The sequence below is a fragment of the Heterocephalus glaber genome, unplaced genomic scaffold (assembly GCF_053883595.1).
Source record: "Heterocephalus glaber isolate CG9 unplaced genomic scaffold, H.glaber_assembly_v1.0 deba00001481, whole genome shotgun sequence".
NCBI classification, from domain to species: domain Eukaryota; kingdom Metazoa; phylum Chordata; class Mammalia; order Rodentia; family Bathyergidae; genus Heterocephalus; species Heterocephalus glaber.
The window spans coordinates 66,552,835-66,580,819 of NW_028258317.1; the positions used below are offsets into that span (position 1 = coordinate 66,552,835).

The 27,985-nt window shown below is 44.5% G+C and overlaps 1 protein-coding gene across 6 annotated transcripts; it reads right to left on the reverse strand.

The window, feature by feature from the left end:
- On the reverse strand, positions 1-27,941 carry Mgat1 (alpha-1,3-mannosyl-glycoprotein 2-beta-N-acetylglucosaminyltransferase). Of its 6 annotated transcripts, XM_087183527.1 has the most exons (4): positions 27,820-27,941; positions 26,516-26,939; positions 15,069-15,197; positions 1-11,094 (listed from the first exon to the last, which is right to left on the reverse strand). In XM_087183527.1, exon 4 carries the CDS (start codon positions 10,975-10,977, stop codon positions 9,634-9,636), a length of 1,344 nt encoding a protein of 447 aa, XP_087039653.1. In that variant the 5' UTR covers positions 10,978-11,094; positions 15,069-15,197; positions 26,516-26,939; positions 27,820-27,941; the 3' UTR covers positions 1-9,633. The 6 variants fall into 6 exon arrangements, with proteins under 6 accessions (XP_087039653.1, XP_004862628.1, XP_087039652.1 ...); XM_004862571.4 differs by lacking the exon at positions 15,069-15,197 and having other exon boundaries at positions 27,820-27,937; XM_087183526.1 differs by lacking the exon at positions 15,069-15,197 and having other exon boundaries at positions 26,516-26,869; positions 27,820-27,919.
- Positions 27,942-27,985: the final 44 nt, after the last annotated feature.

A 27,985-nucleotide genomic window follows, 5' to 3' on the forward strand; every position in this document is an offset into this window, starting at 1 on the left:
CAGGGGTAAAACAACAAAATTTATTTGCTAGCAGGCCAGACCCACAGGAACATACCTTTAAGGACTGACCCTGGGTCACATTGGAGGCTTACATTTATACTTTAAACTAGGTCTAGTCATGTGATTTACAGAAAGCTTAGGGTCTATGTGTACTTTTGCTTATGAGGCATGGTTACCATTATCTTGATACGGACATCTGGCCTCAATTGGGTGGGGGTTGCAGCTAGGCAATGTTGCAGGCAGTTGCTTATCTCATGCCCACAAACTTGTGGTTAATGGTGAAGCATCTGGTATGCTATTCTGAGAAGTGAAACAAGTGAAGCAAGTTACAGAAGCAGAACGAGACAGGCAGGTATTCTATATTATTTTATACTTTCCTTAACACACAGGACTGAATATCCAAGATGGTCCCACTTACATGGCTGACAGACAATGCTGGCTGTCCACCATTCCACCTTGCCTCTCCATTGAGGTAGTCTCAGGATAGTCAGGCTCTTGCACGGCAGTTCCATGCAGCTCAAGACTCCAAGTATAAGTGTTCCAGCAAACTTGGCAAAGGTCACAGCCCTGTTTGCTATAATTAGATATTAAATTCCTTGAAAAGCCCATATGTTAGAGGCTTGGTGGCATTATTTGTAAGTGATGGAAGTGATAGGCCTTGTGGAACTTCTGATGTCATCGCAGGTAGAATCCCAAACGGGACTGTAGGATCAAGACCCATTCTCTCTACTTCCTGGTTGGCTATGTGAACACTCACTCTGACATTTACTGCCATAATGTGCCATATTCTCCAGGGGTCCAAATGAATGGGGCCATGCAATCAATTATGAACCAAAATAAACCTCTCCTTATAGCCTGTGTCCAGTATTTCATGAAAAATTTTTTATAAATATTGTAGATTTCATTTATATAAATGTGAATATTGTAGGTAGGTAAATTAATTAGATATCTTGTAGGCAGTTAGACAGGGCTAACCCATGAGGAGCCAACATGGAGGACAGTCAAGGAATCAACATGAAGGACAATCAAAACACATGCACTGAAATCCAGCATTGTAGAAGAGAAACTACCACACCTGCACAACATGAATAGCAGTAATTGATATTCTAAATAGCTATCAATCACCTGGGTAGGGGGACCAAGATGTTCCAAGAAAGATCCCTGACCCACCCCTTACCACAGAAAATCCATTCTCATTCCTTGTACTCTTGCTATGTGACTTGTTTCTCCATTGGATCCCTTTTTAATCGATATTATGTAAGCGACTATTCTTGTCATAATCTTATTGGTTGTTCATAGTTTTGTTCACCTTGTGATTTCTCATTGGCTCAGTATTACCTAAGTGACTGTACTTGTAATCTCACTTAGTTGGCTGTAGTTTTGTCCCACCTTGAACCTGCCTCAACCTTGTGGTTTTGCTTTATAAAACACCTTTGAGAAGTTGGGTGAACAGGCAACCCACTTCCGGTCCCCCTTCTGTCTCTCTTAGTCAGAAGCTATCTTTCAATAAATTTTTCCTACTCTTAACCTCCATTGTTCCTAGAATTCATTCTTCAATTTTAGAGAGCACAAATTTGCACTGTGGATATCTGGCATGTTTAGGAGTTACATCTCTTCTCCTATATCACGATTACTTAAATATACTGATACACCTTCTATGGCCTTTTTAAAAATTCCTATTTTGTTTTACTCATTTTTTATTTTGTTTTGGTACTGGAGGTTGAACCCAGCATCTTCACATTGACCCACATCCTCAGGTATTTTTTAAATGTTTTGTTTCACAGTCTTGCCAAGTTGCCCAGGGTAGGCTTGAATTTGTGCTTGCCCTGCCTTAGCCTCCAGGGAGCTGGGATGACAGCGGCCTGTTTAGAATTTACACAGCTTTGTTTCTGCTGCAGTTTCAGACAGGACTGAGGTAGCTATTCCCACAGCCGGGTGCCCTGGCTGTCTTCCTCAGTGAAGGCCTGGAGGGCCATTGGTGAGGCCTCAATCCCATTCAACCCTTATTCCCAGGGTTCTTACCTTTCCGTAAATAGAAACTTTGAAAAGTAAACATTATTTTCCAGGACAGGTTGACAAGTTTTGAGATATTACCCATACACAGAGAAGGCCACCACTCTAATCACCCTTCCCTTTCCTCCTGATAAGAGAAATTTTAGTTGAACAGATGCCTGGCACACTGACACTCAATTTTCCACTTTCCCTACAACTAGGGGAACTAGACTAAATTTTAATGAATAAATTGAGAGGGAAAGTGAGATGTACATTTGTTTCATTCTGTAGAGGGTTAGAATTATCTTCCTTTCCCCTTTCCCCCTTCCTAATAGCTGGAAGAAGGGTACTGTGCATGGCCTGTGAGCTGGGAGCTGTGTTGAAAATGATAGAATGAAAAGAAAAGAAAAGAAAAGAAAAGAAAAGAAAAGAAAAGAAAAGAAAAGAGTAGAGTGTCAACATGGAAGACTGACTTCCCTGGTCCATCTTCCTTGTCAGTCAGCATTTCTGGGGTTGTTTGTGGGTTTTAAGAATTTTGGTTGTCATTTCTCACACACTTCACAAGGAGATTTAATTTTTCCCTTCTCTAGGTCAGGGTTACTAATGTACTCCTTTAGGGGCCCCCATCATCCTGTGTTCTCCAAATCCTCCCTGCCATAGTTAAAAGTTTGGTTTTACAAGCCCAGTATGTGGTAGAGGTCCCTGTGGTTGCCCAAACACTCTCTTCTTCCTTAGTAACAGAAATCTTAGAATAATTAATTTAGCTGAAAAATTACTTGTCCAGCCTCTTTTGCTCATGGATGTCTGTGTAATCTAGTTTAGGGCAGGGAGCTATGACCATGTACTATCTGTGAACTTTTAGGAAAGAGGATGATAGCTGGAACCCACCATTTTCCCTTCTTTCTTCCCACTTAAAATGCAAGCATGATGGCTGGAGCTCCTGTAGCCAAATAGTGACACCAAGAATGGAAGCCTCAAGCTGAAAAGAGTGAGATGGATAGGCTATCTGTGGCCCTGATGATACCAGGAACCACCATCCCAGTCCTCTGCCACCTGCCTCTCATTGCCTACTACAACATGCAGCTGGATCTAATCCTGACAAATATTCCTACAGTTTTAGAAGAAAGAGCCAGACTTCAAGTAAGACAACAGAAGCAGTGGGGGAAAGTCTAGTACTGCTTGGCCTCCCTTTTCCACTCAACCTCCACGATTTCCTCTCTGCTCCCTTCAGACATATGTGAGAGTGAGGAAAGGAGTAAGTGTGGGGGACCAAGGTGAAGCTCACGAAGAGGAGAGCAATGGAGACAGATTTCCATAGGACTCTGTTCACACTGCTTCCCATACTAGAGCTGTGAGTGAACATTTTAGCGACGAGGGCCCAAACTGCAACCCTAAACCCACTTATTTATCACAAACTGCCAACACTGCAACTAAACCTGAATACTAAGGTTTTAGTTTAGGAAAAAACCCTCATAAATTAACATCTTTTATCTTAAAAGAAAAACAATAACACACACACCATAGGTTCACCACTAGCCTATTACAGAATCTTCACTACCACTTCAGAAGGAAGTACTATTGTCCTAACCTTACAGGAAGAGGCTTAGGCAAGAAAAATGGCTGACCCAGAAGTCAGATACAGTATAACGGCAGTGACCCCAGTGCAGAGCTTAGCTCAGGCCCATCAGACTACATGTGCTCAACCATCAGACCTGGTCTCCATGCCTCAGACCTGGTCTCAATGCCTCAGGACAGGAGACATAGACCTTGTTCCATTACCAGCAAGGGCTTCTTACCTCTGCTTCCAAGTATCACCTCCCTGTGTCTTTCCTAGGCTAAATGGTAGGTGGATGAGAACAAAGATGGAAGTTCAAGGGTCCCTCCAGTGGCAAACCACTTACCTCTACAGAGATCCCATCAGAAAGCCTAAAACCCCACGTTAAAGATATGTAACAGGATAAACTTTGTTATACAGCTGTACATAAGTTATGTAAACATTTACATAATTTTATGGGTAAATTGATAAATGTTCCATCTACTTATTTATGTGAGAAAGAAGTCTGGTAAATATATAACTAAGGTATAAACATAAATGAAGGAGTGTTGAATTACGGATTTTACATTATTTGTTTTGATTTTCTAAAATGAACACATAAGAAAAAACAGTGAACAACGAATAAAAGTGATGGTTTTATCTAACTCTTGAAATGACTTCCACCTTCCTATCCTGACCACAGGAACCGGGTTCTAATGGGGAAGTCCCTGAAGGCTCAAGAGGCCTGGCAGAGACTCTATCCAACACATTTATCTACACTGAGGGTGATTCACTCCACAAATGAGAGCTCACCGAGTGACCTCAATGAGAGAGTGAGAGAGGAGAGGAACAGCCTTGTGAAGGGAAGACTACATATAGAAGGCAGAAACAGCTATCCTGACATGAGTGATCAGCCACTGAGAGAGGAAGAACAGCAGGAGATGGACAAAAGGAATAACAATCACAAGGAGAATCAAATATAGAAATGCAGCAGCAGAAAGATCAAGGCAGAGGTGATGTGATCATAGAATGATCTTTAAATCTCTGAATTCAAGGTAAGCAGGATTTAATGACACAGTGCTTTTCTAGTTGGCATTTCTGTTTCCTTGGGTATCCACAGGAGGATCAGGGTTTTTAAGATACATCCAACTGTTGCACACATGAAAGACTGGCAAGAACATCTAGACTAGGTGAATGTGGCTTCTCTGGGGACATGTATCGAAACAGACAATACCAAGAGACCGTACAAGGCACTCTTATTTCAGGAGAAATCTGAGAAACCAAGCTGTCACATCAGTAACCTCTGGCCCTAATGGGCCTCAAACTCTATTCTTCCCTTCTTCCTCCATCTTTCCTGAACAGCCCTCCAGCCCACCCACCGCCCAGGGCTGCTTGGCCTCACAGTTCAACACTACCTGTTGCCCACAGGGCTGAAAATACAAGTAAGGCTGGGGAGGAGAACTTGGAGGCAGTGAAGACTAGAATGGAATGGTCAACTGCATGGGCTACATTCAAATTCCAGCTTTGCCACAATCATCTGTGTGACCATGAGTGAGTTAACCTCTATGTTATCTGTTTCCTCTCCAGTAAAACAGGCAAATAGTACTTATAATCTAGGATTCTCTGAGGATGAAATGTTAGGACAGTATTATTACTCGTGGAGTACTCAGAACAAACATTGGACCAGCAATTAATAAGTTAAGAATATGAAGTCTTGAGCAACCAAACTGCTCTGCTCAATTCTGTTAGGAACAATGTGGCTCCTATCTGGGCCTGTTTCTACAACTGCAAATCATGATCATCTCTCTCTTTTTAACCAAAAATAAGATTAAATAACCCATGAAAGAGCAGTAAGACAAAATTAGCTCCAATAGAAAAGGTTAAAATGCCTGACACTGGCTCTTCTGTTTCAATATGCATTCTTGAGCCCAGAAGGAAGGCCAAGGCTGCTCCTCAAGTGGCCATGAGGTCAATCTTTCCCTTCTAGACAGGGCTCACCCAGAGACCTTTGCCACCGTTAAGTATGAAGTTCCTATTTCAACAGTCACTTAGCCCGGAGGTTTTCAAACCCACTCATGAAATCAAGCTGGTGGGTCACAAGCAATGCTTTTTTCTAAGTGAATTAGAAGAGAATGGAAATTTTCAGACTGTATTATCTGTGATGCAACATTTACCAGAGTGTCCTATGTGTATTCCTGGTGTGTCAGTTTAAAATGTACTCTCACTGGGGTCACAGTCAAGTCTAAAAGCCTATTGCCAGGTACCCAGTCCCCATCCTGAAGCTCATGAGGGGAGGTAACCAGGAAATGCTTCCTTTTATGTCTTTTTAGATGTCCTCCCCCACAAAGCCTTTTGTGGTCATAGGTGGGGCTTTTTCAGAGGTGGCTGGATGTAGTGTGTGATGTTGGAATTGATTCATGGTGCAATGCTGGGCTCAAGGGCACTAGGATTAAGGGTGGGAATGCTACCTACCCTAAGCAGTCTGGATAAAATGGGCAGAAAGATGCTGTTAAGGTCCATTGTTGCTCTTGTCTTGCTTGCAATGAACTGGTTCTCCTTTTTGATGCCCGTCTATCATGTGCCACCCTGGCTTGGAGCCAGTCAATTATGGACTGAAACCTCTATAAAGTGTAAGTCAAATAAACCTTTCCTCCCTGAACTTGTGGACATTGGGTATTTTGTCTCAGCAATGAGAAAAGTAACTAAGAATTCGGTACCAGAGAAGTGAAGTGGTTGCTATGACTATATCTGATCGTATGATTTAAGATCCTTTGGAGCTGGCTTGTGGGAAAGGGAAGTTAGGAAAGGTTTGGAGATTCTGGCTGGAAAAGTAGAGCTGGAATGGTGGCAGCTGTACTTGATGGGAAATTCTGGTCAGAGCTCAAAGACCAGAAGGCTATCAGAAATCCTACCAGTAAAGACCAGGCTTGGGAGGCTTCTGTTGGGAAGTACTGCTTTCATTGGCTGTTGGACTCCAGATGATGTTATATACCTTGGCAGAAAGTTTGTCTGCATTTTGCTTGTGTCTGGAGACTTTCCCTGAGACTGAGATTAAGGGCAGCAGACTAATTAATCTGGCAGAAGAAATTTCAAAACAGTCTAATGTTGAGACAGAGGCATGGCTACTGTTGGGGGCTTTTAGCCAGATTTATGTTGAGAATCAAGAGCACAAAGCCTAGCAGAATAATTTAAAATGCTTTGGGTTTAGCTAGAAAGGAAGCTCCAGTTAAGCTGTAGCCTGAAAAGATAAGAAGTGGACAAATTGGTTGCTGAAAGTACTAGCAAGAGAAAGCCAAGTATTTCAGAAGGCAACTGAAAAGAGCTTGAGAACATAAAAAACCAGCAGGACTCCACTCTTTGCAGCCTCAAAATTGTGATGAAAGACTTTACTTTGAGAAGAGAGCCCAAGAGCACCATGTTCAAGAATGGCAGTGGCCTAGGGAAGTTGTTCCTTGGGGTTAGGATCAGAGTACTTAGCAATCCAGGCACTTGACCTGTCCAGCCAAAACAGAGGGAAGCCTGGCTACTGCTCCAGCTGGCTGCAGACCTTGGCATCATTCGTGTGGTTGGTTTTAGGTGCATGCAGAATGCAAGAGGTGTGGGGTCAGTGCGCTGGAGATTTCGCTCAGCGGTTCTGCCACCTGCCTCGGAAGCAGGTCCTGAGTTTGATCCCTGGTACCCGGCCCCCCATAAAAATCAAAGCCTTATGGGGTCAGGAAGCCTTCCACCCAGATTCCAGAAGGCCTGGGAGGCAGGCAGTGTGCCCAAGAGGGCAGTGTGTGAAGCTGTGTGAAGCCAAAGGTGCAGTGGAGACCCCAGAAGTTGGATCTTCTGAGGAAAACTGCGAGGGAGCAGAGCTGACCCAAGAGAGAAGCCATGGAAGCTACCACCACCATAAGTGCCATAGGGGCGGAGCCACCCAAGCCCTTTGGAGTTGTCAGATTGCCTTGGATGCTGCACATGGAAATACAGGACTTAAATGTTTGCTCTGCTAGATTTTGGACTTGCTTTGGTCCAGGTCCCCATTTGTACCTTTTAGAATGGTAATGTCTATCTTGTGCCAATGAATGTTGGAAGTGTTGAACTTTCTTTCATTTGTACAGGGCCTTGTAGCTAAAGACTTGCCTTAAATCTGAGACTTTGGACTTTTCAGCAATGTTGAAACTGTTAGAACTTTGGCAACTCTTGGAGATAGATATGCTTTTTTGCATAAAGGAATATGCATGAGTCCTCAGGGGGCCCAGGGTGGAATGTCTAAGTGTCTCCCCAAAAAACCTCATGAAGTCATAGGTGGAGCTTTTTCAGAGGGCTGGATCTAGTGTGATGCTACAATTGATTCATGGTGCAATGCTAGGCTCAAATGCACTAGGATTAAGGGTGTGTTAGGCACCCTAGTAGTCTGGATAGAGGGGCAGGAAGATGCTGTTAAGGTCCCTTGTTGCTTTTGCTGTCTTTGCTCGCAATGAACTGGTTCTCTCCTCTGTGATGCCCCTCTACCATGAGCCACCCTGCCTTGAAGCCAGCCAATTATGGACTGAAACATCTGTAAACTGTAAGTCAAATAAACCTTTCCTCTCTTAACTTGTGGATGTTGGGAATTTTGTCTCAGCAAAAAGAAAAGTAACTAAGACACTGAGCCAGCAGAGGGTGCCCAGGACAGAGCAGTCACTGAGAGGGATTCAGATGCTCTGGTTTTCTCCCAGGCCAGGCCTGCACAATGCCAATCATTCTGCTGACTTCATATCCATCCCAGCTCCAGTGATTACCGGTAGGGATGTAGCCTGGAGTCCCCTCTCCATCATCCAACCTGGCCTCTGTCCTATCTGGTGCCCTCCTCAGCTGTCCTGGGGCTTTTCTCTCCAGTCCTTGTCTGCCAGTCATCTGGTTTCCGGCCACCTACTTCCTCTCACCTGTGGAGCCTTTCCCTCACTATGCTTTCTCCTTTCTTTCCCTTTTTTGGCCCACCCTTCACCTTTCCCAGGATACATGCACACACACATACACACACAAATTCTTTTCAGACAATTCAGCCTTTATTTTTGAAAATAATTCTGTGGATTCCACTTTCTTCTGTGAAAGTGAGTTCAGGCAATAAAAACACAAATTCCTCTGCAACCTGCCATTTGCTCCTAGCCTGTGAGGATATGGAAATGTAGGACTTGTTCCAGGGCCAGAGCTATCCTGATCTCAGCTGCTCTATCTCAGACTAAAAAGGCCACTAGAAGCCACCGTCTTCAGGGAGGGGCCTGTGCACCAAACCCCGGGGGAAAAAGGGACAAAAGGACCTCATCTGTCTTTCACCAAACCAGCACAGAATCCGCCTAAAAGACAGAGACTGACATTTTTTAGAAGGGGGTCCAAGGATAGTATCTCTTTGAGGCAAAAAATGGGTGGGGGAGCAAAGGCTTTCCTCTCACCACCTTTCCCCTGCCAGCCGTGTATGAGCCAAGGAGATCTTGCTTTTCTTCCTCCACTTTCCATCTCCAACTACTAAGTGTTAGACTGCAGAGAAAGAAGAGCTGAGAGGAGATCAGCGGCAAGGAGAGAAGGACAAGAGACAAGAAAGCCTGGCAACCCATCAACTCCATCCCGACCCTGCCATGAAAGCCCTTTGGTTAGTCTCATTTTGGCCACAAACACATTCTCCTCTCCCATAACCCAACCCCACATCGGGGTAAGGTGGTGAAAGAGGAAAGAGACAGGAGGAGGCTCATGCCCTGGCTGGAAGAACCGAATCAGAGAAGAGGCTTGGTTAAGAAAGCTACAGTTGCCAACCTCTCTGCAGAGACCATAGGAGAAAACTCAGGATGTGGACATTCTTGGCCCCAACAAGCCCAAGTCTCTTCCTACCACACAGTGGTTTCTTGTATAATGGCTCCCAACATACCTCAGAATTGTTGTTCTCCTCTGACTCCCTTGAGAACGGGAGAATACCCCTCACATTATCATCTGTGCATTTGAATGCTACTCAAAAAAAATGCAAAGGAAAATAAAGATAAATGGACCCCAAAGGGCAACACAGACAGGACGATACAGTCTGGGGACTGCAATCCCATCTCAGCTCATGACACGGCAAGGAAAAGATCCCAAAGGGATAGGAGGTGCTGTTAATTCCAACTAGGATCATAGCCCTCCCAGGTCTGTGGGGGCGCCAGATGGACACGACGGCCCCGGAAATGGAAGGTGACGATGCCTCGGTAGCCGGCCCTGGGAACACCTGACTTGAGGTCATCCATGACACCCAGGGCCTTGGCAAAGGCCTTGAAACTGTCCCTACTTGTATACTGCACTCGCACCTCTCCCAGCTCCTTCCGATCGTTGGTCCTCACTTTTTCCACCTGTAGCTGAGGAGCACCATAGACTCGGGCAAGGAAATCACGGTCATAGACCTCCTGCTGCAGGTATGACAAGTCCAGCTGGGTGAAGGGCACAAACTGCTGGTTCAGCTTGATGAACTTGAGGTGCTGGTCAAAGAACTGCCCATGGCTCACACCCTTTCGGCCAAAGGTCATTGTTCTTGAGATTTCAGGGCGCACGCAGGCCCGCCCCTTCCGTTGCTCAGGCCGGCGCATCCAGTCATCCCAGAAGGCCTTGGGCCACTTAGGCTCCAGCTCAGCCCACAGTTCAGCCAAGAGCAGCCAGCCCAGGCCAGGAAAAAAGTCTGTGCGATAGAGCAGCTCTGGCTTGCTCAAGTCCACCATCTGCTCCTTGCCATTGTCATTCCAGGCAGACACACACCAAAGAGAGGGGTCGCGCCTCAGCAGTGGGTAAGTGGCCTGAAAGTACTCAAAGAAGTCTGGTGCTACTTCTAGATCATCCTCCACCACCACAGCTGCTGGAAACTTGAACTCATGGAAGATCTGGCCCAGTGCCCAGCGATAGTGCCTGGCAATCTTGTAGTAGCCCTGGAACTTGCGGTGGTCAGGTTGCACAGCAATATTGCTCAAGTCAGGCTGCCGTATGTGCGTGACTGCATTGCCATAGGAAGCAATGACCTGGGCCGTTTCCTCGTGCCCACAGTCCTGGCTGACAATAATGGGGAAGTGCTCAGCTGAGGGCCGATAATGCAGCAGTTTGTCCAAGCAGCGTCGGACAGTGCTGCGGTCACAGGCAATGACTAGGATGGGAATTACAGCTGGTGATGAGGTCACAGGCACATGAGGCTGGGCAGGAAGAGCTACAGTGGGGACCCTCCACCGCTGGCTCCACAGAGCATGGTGCTCCCTGATCTCCTGCAATAGCCCCCGCTGACGCTCTAACTCCACTTCGGCGTCCTGGGCCAGGCGGATCACCTCTCGGGTGAGACTGGCAGGGTCACCATTGAGAGCATTGTCTAAGGGTGGCCGGCCAGGTGCTGGGCGTGTCCAGAAGAAGAGGAGCAGCAGGGCATTCCAAGCCACAAAGAGGATAGCTCCCCACAGCACAAGCCCTGCAGACTGCTTCTTCAGCATCCTGGCCCCCACCGGGGAGGGCGGGCAAGGGAGGGCTCGAGGCTGCCCCTGAGTTTCCTTGACCGCAGTTCTAGAGATGCTTCCCCTGGGCTATGGGATCAGGAAGCAGTCATGAACCTAAAGAGAGAAAAGAGAAAAGCCAACTGTCATCACAAAGGCATATAGGTCCACACTTTTATGAGGTACAAGGATATGAAGGGCAGGAACAGGTGAAAAAGTAAGAGGCAGGAAGCAGAGGTGGACTGGTGGTCTCTCAGTGAAGAGTTGCCATTCCCCTAATCTTGTCAGTACTCCAAAATGAGCTAACTAGCCCTCAGAAAAGCAATAATGTTTAAGTGGAAGGTAGAGAGTGATGCTGGTGGAAGGGAGAAAACAACCTTCCCAACCTGACAGATTTCACTTCCATCATCCACAGCTTTGAGGGAAGAGTGAGAGGTGAACCATTTACCTCCCACTCCTCAAATTAAATTGCCCTACAGTACTGATTTAGAAATCAAACATCACAACTCACTTATTAAGAAAGCATTCTGATTAAGGAGGCATTCTCATGAACATCAGGAGTAAACCCAGCTGCTCATGAACTCCATGGCTACTAACATTATGGTCCACGTATCTGCCAATACAATTGGATTACAATTAAAGGCAGAAAAAAAGTAAAGCTATCTCTATTTGCTAATGCTGCAAAACTATGCTCCAAAACCCTAAGATAATTAATGATGAAACTAAACCAAATAGAACTGAGCAAGGCAGTGGGATATAAAAACATACAAAATCAATAGCCTTTATATCTATATAATAGGTAAGAAAACCTATTTACAAAAGCCTGAAAATGGTGAAATATTTACAGATAAGTTTAAGAAGCTGTACAATTCAAATTCAAAAACTGTACAAATAAAACTATAATTCCTAAAAAACACAAAAGGAAACCACAATATCCTTTTCTCTTAGAACATTACAGCACCATCAAAAATTCCAACAAAATGATTTTTTATGGACCTAGACAAACTGATACTGAAGTTCACATAAAAGACTAAAAACAAGACTATCCAGGAAAATAATAAAAATGAGTTTTGAAAATGGACTAATCCCGGCAGATACTACAACAATGCAAATTATAAACCCTCTGTAATTAAAAGTGATACAGGTAAATAAATAGACTACCCAATGGAATACAAGTTAGACTCCAGAAACAGATGAATTATACACAGAGATCTAGTGTGTGATATTTATAATTACTGAGGAAAAGATCTTATTATTAATAGAACTACAATTATATATCCATTTGGAAAAACTTACAATTAGATCCATTCACAAAAGGACAACACTGAAGTGGATGAGAAATCTAAATATAGATATCATGAATTTTTTTTTTGGTACCTGGGATCGAACTCAGGACCCTGTGCTTGTGAGGCAGGTGGCAGGACCACTGAGCTAAATCCCCGGCCCAGAAATCTAAATATAAAAAATAAGATTATAAGGGGTATTAAATGGAAATTTGGGGGAGCATGCATATATTTATTATATTGATTGCAGAGAGTTTCACAGATGTATACATGTCAAAATTTAAACTGCAACTTTTAAACATGTGAAGTTCACTGTATGTCAATTATACCACAATAAGACTCTTTCTACAAATGTGTTACTGAGTCCATGCTCCTAGGGGAGAAGGTGAGCCAGTCCCAGCACCCAGAAGGAGGCTCCCCTGCCACCATCCCAAGCTCCTAGGGCAGAGAAGGTGAGCCGCATGGGCACCAGAAGCACAACCCCTGCCAACGTGGAAATGAGAAGACACATAAACAAGCCTCAAAACCAGACTTCCAGATCACCTACAGCAACCCCAAAGCAAAACGAGATGGAACAATCTGATACTCAACCACCTGGACTCTCTGAACTGGCAACAAAAGAGGATCTGGGAAAAATGAAATCAGAAATAATTACTCAGATAACAGCAAAGATTTTGCTCATAGTGCAAGACATGATTAATAAATCTAGAGAGGACACAGATAAAAAAATAGAGGGTCTGAGGAACATGATGGAATCCCAACATAGGAAACAAATGGAATCCATAAAACAGATGCAAACAGATTTCCAGGAGATTAAAACCTCCATCAAAAGTCTGTGCAGCAGAATAAAACAATGTGAGGATAGAATTTCAGATATAGAAGATAGGATTGCAATTAATGACCAGGAAAAGAAAAATTGCTTTAAAATTGTAAGGGAACACGAGAAATCAATCCAGCAGCTGCTAGACGATGCAAAGTAGAATAACATAAGACTGATTGGAATCAATGAAGAAACAGGAGAGAGTAGAGACGACATAAAAAAACTGTTCACAGAAGTGATGGCAGAAAACTTCCCAAGCAGGGGAAAAGAACTTGACATACAGAAAAGTGAGGCATATAGGACTCCTAATAGCCTTGATCAAAAAAAATCTACTCATAGGCATATAAGAGTTAGGATTCCAGAAACCCAACAGAAGAACAAAATTCTACAAGCAGTGAGAGAAAAGAAACAAATCACATACAAAGGAAAGCCCATCAGAATCACAGCAGACTTCTCAATGCAAACCCTCAAGGCAAGAAGAGCTTGGAGTGGTGTATTTCAAGCCCTAAAGGAAAACAGCCTCCAACCCAGATTGATGTACCCTGCAAAACTATCTTTCAAAATTGATGGAGAAATAAAATACTTTCATGACAAAGAGCACCTCAGGAACTTCATGAATACCAAACCAGCACTCCAAAAAATTTTAGACAATATCCTGGGAAAAGACAATGAGGATCACAACTCCAGGAAGCCCAAAAGAATGAATCCACTGGGCGTGACAAATTAAATGCAAAGGGGGAGAATCCAGCAAAAAGAAAAAGTCATCACAAGGCTTTTAAAACTTAACTTCATCTCCCTAATGAGTGTATAATTCAATCTTGTTATTGTACTGATTAGTATTTTTCTGATTTTAGAGTTGTACACCTTTCCTTGTGCTATACTGGCTATTTATCATCTTCTTATGTCTACTTTTTAATTGGGTTGTCTATTAATGAGCTGTAAGAGTTCTTTATATATTCTGATCATAGGTTATATGCATTGTAAATATGGTCTGTTTAAGGACTTTTCATTTTAATGATGTCATTTAAAGTTCTAAATTTTGATGGAATCTCATTTATCAATTTTCTTTTATACATCATGTTTTTTGTATCCTAGGTAGTTCTTGCCTACCCTAAATTCATAAACATTTTCCCTTATAATTTCTTAAAGTTTTTTACTTTTAGGCTTTTATATTTAGGTTCATAGATCCCTTCAAGTTATTTTTATGTATGGAAATAAAGGTTTGAGGTTAATTTTTTATACACGGATACCAGGTGTTCTAATGCCATTTGCTGAAAACACTATCTCTTCCTCAGCTCTTGAATTGAGTTTATATTCTATAAAATGCTAATGTTAAATAATCTTTCAAAACTCAGTGGACCATATACGTGTGGTTCTATTTCTAGATTCTCTGTTTTATTCAAATGATCTATGTCTTTCCTTACACCAACACTGCCTTGATTACTGTAGCTTTAAAAGAAGTCTTAAAATTAGGTACTAAACGTCTTCCAACACTGTTTTTTTTTTTTTTACTTTTCTAGGTCCTTTGTACTCCTACATAACTTTTAAATTTCAATATCCAATTCTTCATTTATAGCAAGTATACCCAGGCCTGAATTTTGATATATACCTTGTGTTTTTCTAATCCTGCTAAATTCAAATACAAGTTCTAGGGGCTCCTAGAGATTTCTTAGTATTTTCTCTGTAGATGATCATTTCATCTACATTAAAGATTTTGCTTCTACCTTGCCAATCCTATCCTAATTGTGTCATTTTATTGCCAGACTATTTTGGTTTGGGCCTAGGTTTCAAAGTTTAATGGATAGACAGTAAGCATATCTGCCCTTGTTCCCCACCTTAAGGAGAAAGCATTGTATCTTCTCCATTCATATAAGGCGTTTTCGCTGGAAGTATGGAGTACATGTCTTTAATCTGCTGAAAAGGTTCTGTTCTACTTCTAGTCTCCTGATAGCTTTTACCATGAACAGCTGTGGAATTTAGTCTGATACTTTTTCTCCAACTAGTGACAGGATCATATGGCTTTTTCCTTTCCTCTGTTAAAATGATGACTTTTGGGGGTGGATCTTCCAATGCTGAACCAACACTGCCATCTCTATAATAAAACCACTTTCCATATACTGCCAAAAAAAAAAAAAATATGTTACTGAGTAAAGTGACAAAGCTGGAAAACAGACAGTAGTTTAAAGTATTGGTATCAACTGACTGATAACTCTTACATCACATAAGAGAATATTCCAATTCTTGGGAAATAGACACTAAAGTGCTTACAAGGGCCATGACAGATGCCATCAAACGGTCGAGGACAAAAATCTGTGTGCGTGTATGCATGTGTATGTGCATGTGTGTATGCAGCAGAGAGAACAAATGGAACAATATGTTGGTAACAAGTACATCTCAGTAAAGAGAATATCCACTTCTTATGTCATTTTTATTCTTGAAACACTTTTAAAGTTTGAAACTATTTTCAAATACAATTTCTTAAAAATAAAATATGAGGATATGGCCCATGACTGAATAGCTGCACCCATCAAAATGGTCCACACTGGGAACACATATCTAGTAAGAGCTGAGATAATCTATTTGCCTTGAATTTCTTAATCGTTTCATGATATGTATCACATACCTGCTCTCTGTTAGACTCTTGAAAGGGACAAGGAAACACAACCAGTAAAAGAAAGGCATGCCCCCAGCAGCCCTCCACACTCTGCCAGACTGCATTACTTGAAAGGATCTAAACATCCTCTAAATCCCAGATAGCTGCCATTCCAAATCACATGACTCCCTCGCATTCCTAATTCTGGTCTCAACTGTACATATCCAAAAGCTTCAAGTATGTACTCTTTTGTGCCAACTACACTATAAGTTACTCTCTGGCTTACAGCCCAGTTCTCTATTCTAGCCCAAACCTTAGGTCCTAGATCTAATCTCTGCAGCCTGGAGGTCTCAATCTAAGGGATCTGGTATGAAAGGGCTTATCTTCAAGAGTCTAAAGGGACCTGGCTTCTGTCTCTCTCCTGGAGAGTAAGTAGCCTAGTTCTTGCCTGTATCCACCACCACGTCTTCCTCCTAGAAACCAATCACCCACAATTGCAGATCACATCTTCTCAGAAACCTTAAGACCATTTCTTTTAACTATGTAATTAAGTTCCTATTTTATCAGGTCTTATATATTAGTTTCCTGGAATAGAGATATACAGACTTCCAGCTTCTTCACTCTCAGAAAGTGGACAATGTCGGAACTTTCCTTCTACTCTAATAGCCGGGATTTTTTCTCTCCCTACTTCCTGTCTCCTAAACAATTAAGCAGAAAAAAGGTGGCTTTAGGTAAAGGGAAAGAAAAGAGATTCAACTCCATTAACTGAAACGCTGTCCTCAGGTATAATAAGCAGACTGTCTCTAACTTACCAACGAGCCACCTGTGACCTACAAGTGGTGAAACTCCAAGGGATCACATCCTCTCTACTCTTCGGATGACTTTTGTACCTTTCCAAAGTACTTTACTTTTCATTTTTTAGACTTTAGAATTAAGGGGAACACACCCACCTCCAGAGGCCTAGAAGAATCCTCCATTACCCTTTCAAGCCATGCAAATAAAAGGAGCCTTCAGATAACCTCCTCAGCCAAATGGACTCTTATGTAAACATCTAGAGGGCTGAATCATCTTCGGAAAAGCTCCCTTATTCCAGTCCCAGTCTCCACCTTAGCCCTCATGCCTTTGTTCTCCATCCCATCGCCATTTTCTATCAAGTCTCAAAGAGAACTTTTTCCTCTTGCAATAAAAGAACATATTCTATTCCCAGTCTCCACCTGCCTCTCCACAAAGACCTAGTGCTGCTTTCCTGCTGTGTATCTGTATATTCTTCAGAGTACGATCCTTAGTTCTGTTTATAAGTTAACAGAATATGCACATATACAAACCTGAGTGCCTGGCTGTGTTCAGGGGATGGCCAAACTTAGCTCTGCTCAGAAAACTGTTCCGGCTACCACCAGGAAGGTACAGCAATCACAAAGGCAAGCCAGACAGCTCAAAGGCAATGAGTAGCATCACACTGTTTCTCCACATTTCTTAGACTCAATTTTCTTACATGTAAGATGGAAATCAGAATACTTCATTGAGTTGCTGTGATTACGATGGGACACGACAACAGTAAATGCTAGCCAGTAACTGCTTTCACTGTTCCACTCTATTAGACTCACTTCTGGTCCTCTTCCTACCCCCAGGGCCTTTGCATATGACTGCATACTCAATCTGCTCCTCCTCCTCTTCTTCATCTGAAAGCTCTAATTTATATCTACCAAGATATCTTCCTTAATGCCTTTGGACAATGAGTCCAGCTCCCCTTCAACATCATCAGTGCCACTGCAACCACTTGCTCAACAACTGACAAATCCCTTCAGCTGAAAGCTGTCCAAGGACAGGGACTGGCTCTACCAGCTCTGCCCAGCTGCTGTGCTAGAACCCCCAACATTCACATGTGTGTGTGACCTAAAAAGCAGCTTTAGTGTGGAGGATGCTACACACATTCACAATCCCTCAGCTGTAATTCCAAATTTAAAAAAGTGCTGAAAAAGAGCACTTTTTGGGAAACTTGAGTTTCCTAAACTCATTTGGCAATAAAATCTCACTTTGGCGAAATCTAATCTGATCTAATATGAGGCTATTTATAGTCTTTATTTATCCTACTTAGTGTGTTTACTCATATATTTTGCTACAGAAATAAACATGGTGGATTATGGTGCATGGCTTCAAATCTCATAACACACAGTAAATATACCAGAGTTGTTTTAAAATCCAAAAATTTCTAAATTCGCAACCATCTAGCCCCAAGAATTTTGGACTATGAAAATGGAAGAGAATCACTCATTCACTGCCAGGATCCTATTTCAAGCCCTCAAATCATTTAACCTTACCTCTGTCCTTATTATGAAATACTGCTTTAGGCCTGAATTCTTGATGTGGCTTCCCAGCTGATCTGCCTATAGCTTCCCTCTAAACAACTTTCCCAATAGGAACAGAGTATTCTCCTGAAGTACCCACCCAATCACAGCATTAACCTGTCTTAAAAATCAAGGCTACCAATGACCACATTCAAAAAACTCAAACTCAAAAAAAAAAAAATCTCAAACTCCTTATGACTTACAGGGACCTTCACAAGAAACTGACTTAAATTCCTTTCAACTTCATCTCCAGCCATGAACTGCAGAGACCTCACACTCTGGCCTCAGATTGGCTGATTTCCCCATTAAGCACACCTGCACACTCCCATATTTTCACTCCAGCTAGTCTCTTATCCTAAATGCTACCCACAGCCCTAAATGCAAGCCACCAACACTTTCTCAGAGGGCCACTTCACAAGACTCCTACTGTTAACACCCTTCTGTGGCTTGCAAGACTAGTTCATAAAAGGCAATACAGTTCCTACCTGGTACTCTTAAGATGCTTGCTCTTGGAAGTCTACCGCAGGGACTGGACATCTAAAGGTATTCCAGCTGGTGACCCAACTAAGTTCACTGCCAAATGCCACCAGCACCCACAAAATGCATCATCCACAAGAGGTGGGAGAAAGCCTTCAGATGTCCTGAGCCCCAGCAACATCTGACTGTAACCACATGAGACCACAGCAAGGGCCTAGCCATCTAAGATATGAATAAAATGATTCTATTGTTTTCAGTCACTGAGTTTTGGGATGATTCATTATGTAGCAGTAAGTACTAGGAAGAATGAGCGAAATGGAATGTAACTCTGACTAGGAAAAGTGCTCCTCCTTGCCCTTCCCATTCAAGACAAAGGTCCAAATTCTGAGGCCCTGCCTCTGCTCACATCCCTTTCCACATTAGGTATGTACTGCTAAAAATAATCTCAAACCTTAGTGGCCTAAAACTATAGCAATCATTTATTCTTCTCACAGCTTCTATGTTTCAAGAACCTAGAAAGTGGGGCACAGAGGAAATGACCTGTCTCTGTACCCCCGTTTGGGAGCTGAGCTGTAAGACTCAACAGACAAAGGCTGGCTCATTCTATCACATGTCTGTAGGTCGCCTCCATGTAGTCTCTCCATGTGGTTGGGATTCCTACAATGATGATGACTAGCTTCCAAAAGTAAGTGTCCCAAGAAGGAGAACAAGCCAGTAAAGCCATATCCTCTGAATCCAGTCTCAGGTCATTTTTGCCTTACTCACTGGTCAAGGGAATCACCAATCCCTACCCATTCAAGGGAACAGAATCACAAACACCACCATTCGATGGGAGAAGAGCAATGACAAACTGCGATAATCTGGAATGAGATATTTATGGATGAAACCATTTTGGGGAAATGTAATCTACCACACCTGCCTTTTAAAAATAGAACTGTTATGTACATGAACCAACTCCTCATAATGAATATAATCATTATGCAGTACAAACATGTACAAATAAAAGTAAACATTTTTTAAAAAAAAGAAATGTTTTCCATCTTGACCTGAGTTCGTATATTTCTATTTATGAGATATCCCTATAAGGCACAGACTCAAAGCTAACTGATTTCCCAGCATTTTCAGAACTCCTTTAAGGAAGTAAGACAGCCAATGTACACCACTAAGTGCCCCATGGTGGGGTATGTGAAATGAGTCTTTTTGGTATATAAAACATTCAGGCAAAACTCAGGTAGTTCCGAGCTGGTCCTACTAATCCCAATGGGATTCACTCAGTTTATTCACTGGAAGGATGGCCTAAGAACAGATTCCTTTCTAACATTCCTGATTCCATGCTTTGTCCCATCTCTCTGCCAAAAAATGTTCCTGAAACAGCAAGTGAACAACAAATAGTCAACTTCCAATCATGAGTAACAGTAAAAAAGTCATATCTAGCGTTGAAATTAAATACAGAAGTTGAGGGGATATTGACAAACTTTCCCTTCTATCTCGGTGGTGTTTAGTACGTTAAAAAAAAAAAGTACTGCTCTAAAAAATGCAGAAAGCACAGAACACATCACAGATAATGAATATCTAAATCAATTACTTTCTTGTTCACTATTATACTCTTGTATCATGTACCAGGCTCCATAATTTCAGCAGGATGGAAGAACTGAAAGGGAGTCAGAGAAGATAAACTAAATAATTCAAGGGCTTAGAGAATAAGATCTAGGAAGGATGGGATGCAGGTTATTCATGGGGGAGGAGGATATACAATGCTAGTATAGCAAAAATATGATGCTGGGGAGGAGTCAGGTAATCCAGCACCTGCAAGACAAGTAACATCTCAGACAAGCTCCTTGGCTCACTTGTGCTTCAGTTCCCTCATCTACAAAGTGAGAGTTGATCTGGATTACCTCTGGTGCTCTGGTGTCTGATGATGGTGATTCCTCCAATGCCCCAAACAGGAAGTAAGTTTAACTCTCACATATGCCACCAACGTTAGACACATTGCAGTACTTTTTGTGAAGTTAAGACAGGAAGTAAAGATCCAGATGCCCTCAATGGTTTCAATCAGGCATCAGTGATTTGAGATGTAAGGAAGACCCCGAGCATCTAAGAGCAAAGGCTACATGGTGTGAGAAGTATTTAAAATGACAGAAAATAAAACTAAACATCTCAGCCAGTGATACTCTAAATCTAAAGCAAAGACCTACTACATTACAGAGCAACGTGAAGCTTCACCACTGAGCTCACGCCTCCATGGAGACACAGGTGGGACCAGCTAGTCTCTCTGCTTCACAGTTTATTATGACCCTGAACATATTAGCATACAGGTAGGGAAAAAGCTTTCCTGCCAATTTACATATTTCAAAAGTGAGTCAATTTTTCCTTACAGCATGGCTGAACAAAAACAAGCCCCAGGGCCGGGGATTTAGCCCAGTGGTTCCGCAGCCTGCCCTGTAAGTGCAAAGACCCGAGTTCGATCCCCGGTACCAAAAAACAAACAAACAATCCCTAGTAACTTTGAAAGGACGCTGGAGTTTGGTTTTGGGCGAACAGCCACTTCCCTTTCTAGTTCAGCCACTATCTCTAGCGACCCCACCTCCCCCCTGCCCCACACCCACAGATGCCCTGCGGGCGACTTTCATAACAGCATCGCCCCCCGAGAAGTCCACCGTCTCCAAACAGCTGGAGGCCCGGGATTCCAAAAGCAGAACAGGGAGTTCCACTTCCTGGCTCCGAAAGGACGGAAGCGCAGCCGGGACCAGATCCGCCGGGGCAACTACCGAAGCAGACAGCGGGGTCCCCCCCGTGCCGGGGCCGTCGGGAGACACGAGGCGCTCGGACCTGCTCCCCCGAGCGCTCGCGGCCCCTACGGGGCCTCCCTCTTCCTCACCTCCGTCCCTTCCCATGGACAAGCCCCAGAGCCGAGGGAAGCCCGCGTCCCCGGGCCCCACTCACCAGCTTCTCCCAACTTCCTGGCCCGAACCGGCCTGCCCCGGCTCTCAGGAATAAACCCGGCTCCCCGCGTCCCGCGCTAGCGCAGCTGACGCCGGGTTCCCCTCGCCGGCCTTCCAGCCGGGCAGGCGGGCGGGCGGGCGGGCAACGTGGCCCTTCCCGGGGGCGGAGCGGCCAACCCTCCCCGCCCTGCCCCGGCTGCTGCTTGACCGAGAACTCCGCCCCAGCCCCAGCCCCAGCCCCAGCCCGCCGTCAGCGCCGCCTCCTCCCGGTACTTCACTGCCACTCGAGTTTTCCCGGGGCCCCAACTCCAGGAGGCAGCCGAAGCAGCAGCTGTTCCAGTTACAACTCCACAGGTGGTGACCCGACCCACACACACCCTTCAGGGTTCTAGGCGGCTCCCTCTCCCCAGCCTGAAGTCCTGGGAGTAGTGGAGTTTGGGAAGGAAGGGCAGTAGGAGTGAAGTAGTGTTCAAATGGCCCTGGCTGAAGTAAAGGGCACAGCCTGAGCCGAAGAGCTTATCCCCAACCCAAGGGAGGTTTCGAAGTCTGAGCTGGGGTACAGGGATGTAAGAACAGGAACCCGGGTGCCAAAAGGAAGTCAGGGAGGAAACACTTGCTGCCAAAGGCGGTCAAGAGCCTTGTATTGTTTCATTTCTTGTTTTTTCTTTAGGGAGTGGGAAAGTGCACTGCTAGTTCTGACTGAAAAAACAGAGAACTGCCCATGGGGCAAGACCACCAGACCACCAGACCACCAGACCTAAGAAGGGAAGGAATCATTCACAGGCTTTTTGGTAGCCCTGGAAAAGCCTGGATGTTTATATCCCTTGGGTTTTTTGGGGGGGGGGGTTGTTTGGTTTTTTTTCGATACCAGGGATCGAACTCAGGACCTTACACTTTTGAGGCAGGTGAGGCACCACTGAGCTAAACCCCTGGCCCACTCCCTTTGGTATTTTAGAGGAGATGATAGCAAGAACCTCAAGAAGAGGTGGAAGAGAGACGCAGGACTCAGGCCAACCTCGGGATGGACAGCTCAGTAACCTGTTACCTATGCCACAAAGTCTGAAGAGGGGAGAAAGGAAGGCTCACAGGACCAGAGGCTGCAGCACCTATCTGAGGGTCAGCAGTGACTTTGGAGCAGAGAGAATTTCTCTGAGGTCCGATCCCCGAGTAGCAGGATAGGCCACACTGTGCAAGTCAGGTACCATGGGGAGCCATTCTGGAACTCAGAGGTAAACCAGAATTATAAGGAGTCACCAGGCACAGAGGCCTCCCCAGGCCAGAGCCTTCCCTTGGGCTCTCCATTAACCCTTCTAGTACCTCTGCATCCCCATTCTACAGGTGAGTTTGAGGCTCAGGGAAAATGCCAACTTGCTAGAGGAAGAGAAAGCTTGACAACACAACTGGGAGCCCTGCCCTGAAGGAGTGGAGCAAGGGGAGAGCAGCTACAGCAGCAAGGCTGGACTGTGTGTGAGCGTGTGCTCAAGATCTCTGGTTTGGCTGGCTGTGTGGACTGGGGCAGGAAGCTCAATCCCATGCTCATGTGCCAAGGCGGAGGCCAGCATCTCTGCACTTTTGCCCTCTCTACATTTTCCTCATGAAGTGGGTTGGGGGACATAGGGTCCTGTACACTCACTGTGAAACTGAAGGGATACAATAACCCTTCCTAAATGTGTAAAGAGTTGGGAGCCTGAGCTGCACCTGATGGCAAATGCTGGTAATCCCAGCACTCGGGAAGGCCGAGGCAGGAGGATCAAAAGCCCAGCTTGGGAAACCTGGGGACCTAGGGAGACCCTGTCTCAAATAAAAAGGGGCTGTGGGTGTAGCTTATTGGGAAGACCCTGAGTTCAATCCATAGTACCATTAAAAAAACCAACTACTAGTTTGTAGATCCAAGTTATAGAGAGTAAAAATTGCCTTCTGGGAGACAGGATAGATGCAGTGGGGTGCTGAATGGTGGCAGAAGGCAGACCAGCCCATGTCCTGTCAGAATTCCACCGCGAAGCACAATACTCCATCTAAGCTAGCTGGATAGGGAACAAAAGTGTCTGTGTGGGGACACACACAACTGTGCACTGTAACGCATCCTCCATCTCTACAGTCCTTTGCTTAAATACCAAGGCTTACAGGACAATCTACAAGTAGAAATTCCCAAACTGCAGGAGTGCTATCCCAAGAAGGGCAGGCCAGACTACAGAATGAGAATGGGATGAATTCTTAAATGGAAGCAAGAAGAAACATTGAGTCTGAGAGGCAAAAAGCCAGGTAGATGAGTGCCAAATTCACTGGGAAAGGGGACCGGGGGCTCTCTAGATGTTTCATGGGAAAGAGAGAACAAGGAAGAACAGAAACAAGGAGCCAGGTGCCTAAATTCTAGGCCCGAACCTGGGACTGATTCTATGCAAAGGGAGAAACAAAAAGATCTGGCCACAGGTTGAAAGAATTACAAGAGGCAGTACACTGTCCTGCCCACCCCAATACCACCAAAAGAGAACTACAGAAAGCAGAAGAAAATGAAAATTGTTCCAGGAAATTGCGCTTCTATAAACCATGTCCAAGATATTCTGAAAGTTTTTATGATTTGGAAAGAATTCATGCTCTGAATTTAAGACAGAACTCGGCTTGAAATTATCAGTAAAAGTAAAAGCAAGTTTTAAATCAGTGTCTCAATTTCCCTCTCCCTCCTCCCAACATCTCTATTCCTCAGCCCACTACCCTCAGTTCATTAGGTCAAAGGAAAAAGAAGAGATTAACAAGATAATCATTGAGCAATGTGTGTGAAATCTAACTTTCTGTTAGCTATCTGTAATTCCTTTTGCAATAAAGGGTATAAAAATTCAGTTAAAACACACACATGTACACATACACACACACAATGGGTGGTTTAGCCTATCACTGGCCCTGACTAAGTAGACTTACAGCTCTTAAGTGCTATTTTCAAGCATTCTGGTGTTCTTGCAAGAAGGAGTCAGCTGTCCTAAGGATGTCTTGAGGAGTCCCGTAGAGGGCAGAGCTGGTGCTCTGGCAGAGCAGGCAAAGTTTGGCTCACTCTAAAGAAGTCTTACCAGAGAGTCTGTAGTTTCTCTCCCTAGAGGTTTATAGCAGAGCTGAGATGCCCTGAGTCAGGTCAGATGCTGTAGAAGCAGCTCAGCACTGCACACGTGACTGCAGCACCTGCCACTACACCCTTAGGTAAACCTTCCTGCTCCACCTTCCTCACAAGAAACTGGTAAGGGAAAATGGACACACCAGACTGGACGCTTTACATCATGTAAGTACTAAACAAACACAACACAACACCTTCACTTGCATGTTGGAGGGACTCCTGGGTTGGGTGAAGAAAGTCTTCCACACAATGTAAGACCCCAGTGACAGCTGAGGAGTCATCTTGGAACCACAGAGCCCAAAAGACCCTATGCCTATGCAAAGATTGGTGCCAGGAATTTGCAAGGTCAAGTTGGGGGAGGTAACACACCTGCCCTGAGACCCACACCTTCACCAGTAGCAGCCTGGCTTCAAAAGGGCTGCCCTGAGCATCAGACCAGAGAAAGAAAAGCTCAGGGTCAATGATTCCACCCAGGCCTGTGGAGGAGGCAGTAATTTCTATGGGGAAAATGGAAACAAATCAATAAAAAAGCAATGCATAAATGTAGGATTTTCTGGTACTGCTGCCAGTCCCCAGGGAATATGAGGCCCAGCTGTTACTCAGCTAGTGAGAATGCTGGAACCCAAGCTTACTGCCCCTGGCCAGGCAATGGGTACGTGCTGTCTCTCAAAACTCCCCATGCTGGGCACTATCACTCCTGTCTGCTATTTGCTTCACTAAGAAATACAGGCATCTTGGCATAGGTAACAGAGCTCAAGGTAGGCACAGGCAGGTGGTGAGAAGATAACCATGAATAGGTTTGCTTTAATGGTAACACAGCCTGCAAAACTATGAATAGCTAAGAGATGTCAACCTGAAAACACCTGTCATCTTAAAGAGCCTAAGATTATGATATGGCACAGGAAGAAAAGGCTCAGTGCTCACCTCAAGAAATGAAATTCTATCTATTAAACAGACACTTGGCCCTTAAGACTTAAACTTCTCTCCACCCCTCTTTAACCTGCTACCCCAAGAAGCACACTGTCAAGCTGAATGGAGAACTTTGGGGTCAACGCAGTTAAATTCTCCTTAAACCGTTTACCTTTCTATAACAGGATGATCCCAGGTATTAACAGCAACAAAACAAGACAAATTCAGACCAAGCTTTTAATTAAAGACATCTTCTAAATCTTATGCCAGCACACTAACTCAATATAGAAGAACAGAACTCCTACTTCAAAGCTTTTCTTTGTGTAACAAACAGGTATATCAAGTGATGCCAGTGTTACTGTTTTATATGTACACGGTCCTAGGCACTCTTGGTATACTAGTTATCAACACTTTGGAAGTGAAGAGAACATGGCAGAGATTAAACAACATATCTAGGCTTGCACATGGATGAAAAAAGTCAGAGCTAGAACACAAATCCTACTAATCCCCAAACTTGGGTTGTTTCGCTGTTCTTTCCATGAGATTTCATGGCCTAATCTCCCTTATAGGAAAGGAGGAGACAATTTAGGAGATTATCTAGACTATTTCCCATCCCAACACCCTGCCTGCTGTCATATTCAGTTAGCTCCCCAAGAAAGCAGCCTACCTGTGCCCTGGGTAATCTCTTTTAGAGTCTTAGCCCAAATTGACTTGAAATCCTATTATCTCACTGATGGAAAGGGCTTTAAGGGTAATCTAACCCAACATCCTTTACACCTGAATTCTTTTCTTGTTCTCCTTAGCCTAACCTCACTAAGCTAATCTCAAAATACCAATTACTCACAATCCTCTACTAGGTACTTTTCTTGGTAAGGAAAGGATGGGAACAAATTTGTATCCAGAAAGACTGAAGAAGAGGTGAAGCTATCTGTACATTAGGGAAAGGATTCTCATTTGGACACAGATGGTGTCCTACTTCCTGAATGGCAGTGTCCCTAGAGTTCCCCATTTAGCATTTTCTCCACAAGAGCAAGGCACTAAGTTGGAAATGAGACAAGAACCTTACCTTTCTCCTCTCAGTCGCTCCCTTGGAGACCATCAAACCCCCATCCTCCAGTATTACATTTCCAAAACTGAGAATCCAAGTCAGATCCACCAAAAAATGTGCAGCTTTTCTTATCCAGGTCCAAAGTCCATGGCTGAGTGGACCTTGAGGGGGAGGAGTCTGGGGGAAGGGGTGTGTCCAAGCCCCTCCCCCCCACACTGCAGACTTCAAAGTCCTTCCCAGGAGGCTGTTACCTTGCTTCATTCAGCTGGTTTATTAAGCTCAGAGGCCAGTGTTGGACAGATCCCAGTTACTCTCCCATCTGTTGGTCAGGAAGGGGAGGTCATTCACTATGAGGACTGGTCCATTTATCTTCTTCTGGGGCAAAACAGAAGAAGCAGACCTTAAATCCAACATGGCCTGGGAGGCTGATTTCTGTGTTAACCTGAAAAACAATGAAACATGGCACTATAATCTAGGGTGTACCTGAATGCATTCTTCAGACTTTCTCGTTCCCCCTCCGTATCTAAAATATATTTCTTTACTATCCTGTATCATCAAAACCTCATCCTTAAATATTCCTAAGGTTATACAATGTACTTACTTAATTTACATATTGTACCACAAAACACACTTACCTTATCAATATGGGCACACGCATATAGCTCAGGGTAAGAGGTGCACCTATTCTCAGTACAGAAAAGTAACCAAAAGCATTGACTGTGCGCAGGTTGTCTTCTAAGAAATACAGAAAAGCACAGTGTCCTCTCATGTAAAGCACTCATCGAATCTCTCAAGCTTCTTAAGGTATTCAGCACTTTGATCTGCCCCTCTCTTCCAGCGAACTAAATTCTTTCCAGGACTAGATGCTGGCCTCTTCCACAGGCATTCCTTGCTCCTTTTTCTCAACCTTCACTTCCCCCTCTGCTTCCAAAACTGCCCGGGATTAATTCCCAATGCCTGTCAAACTCCTTCACAGGGCTACTGCCAAGAGCACTCTCCTGGAACCTCGGAGGCCTGGGTCCTGCCAGCGGTAGCCCCAGTGTTCTAATGCCTCACTGCGAGAGCCCACCTCTGCGACCCCCTCCTAAGTTTATTCCTCAACATACACATGCACCTTTCCTTCCTGTAGGGGCGTGGCCTGCTCCTAACCCCCCTTCCCCAACAAGGACTTAACTCCTCCCACCCTTCTCCCCGGAACCTCACGTTCCTAGTTCATGCAGCACGGGGGGGGGGGGGGGGTGATGCTGCGACCCTCACTGGTTTCCGAGCCCCATCTCTCTGCCTCGCTGTCGACCCTCTCCTTAAACTTGCGGCTTACTTACCTGGATCCTGCCTAGTGTAGGTGGGCTGGAAGCCACTGCCTGCCGAGTCCAAGTCCGGACTCGGGCTGAGTCCCACCGCTGGCCCAGGCCCCACCCCCTCGACCCCGGGAGGCCCAACCCTCCCCCAGCACTCCTTCCCCCCCCCTCCGCCGCAGCCACTTCCGCC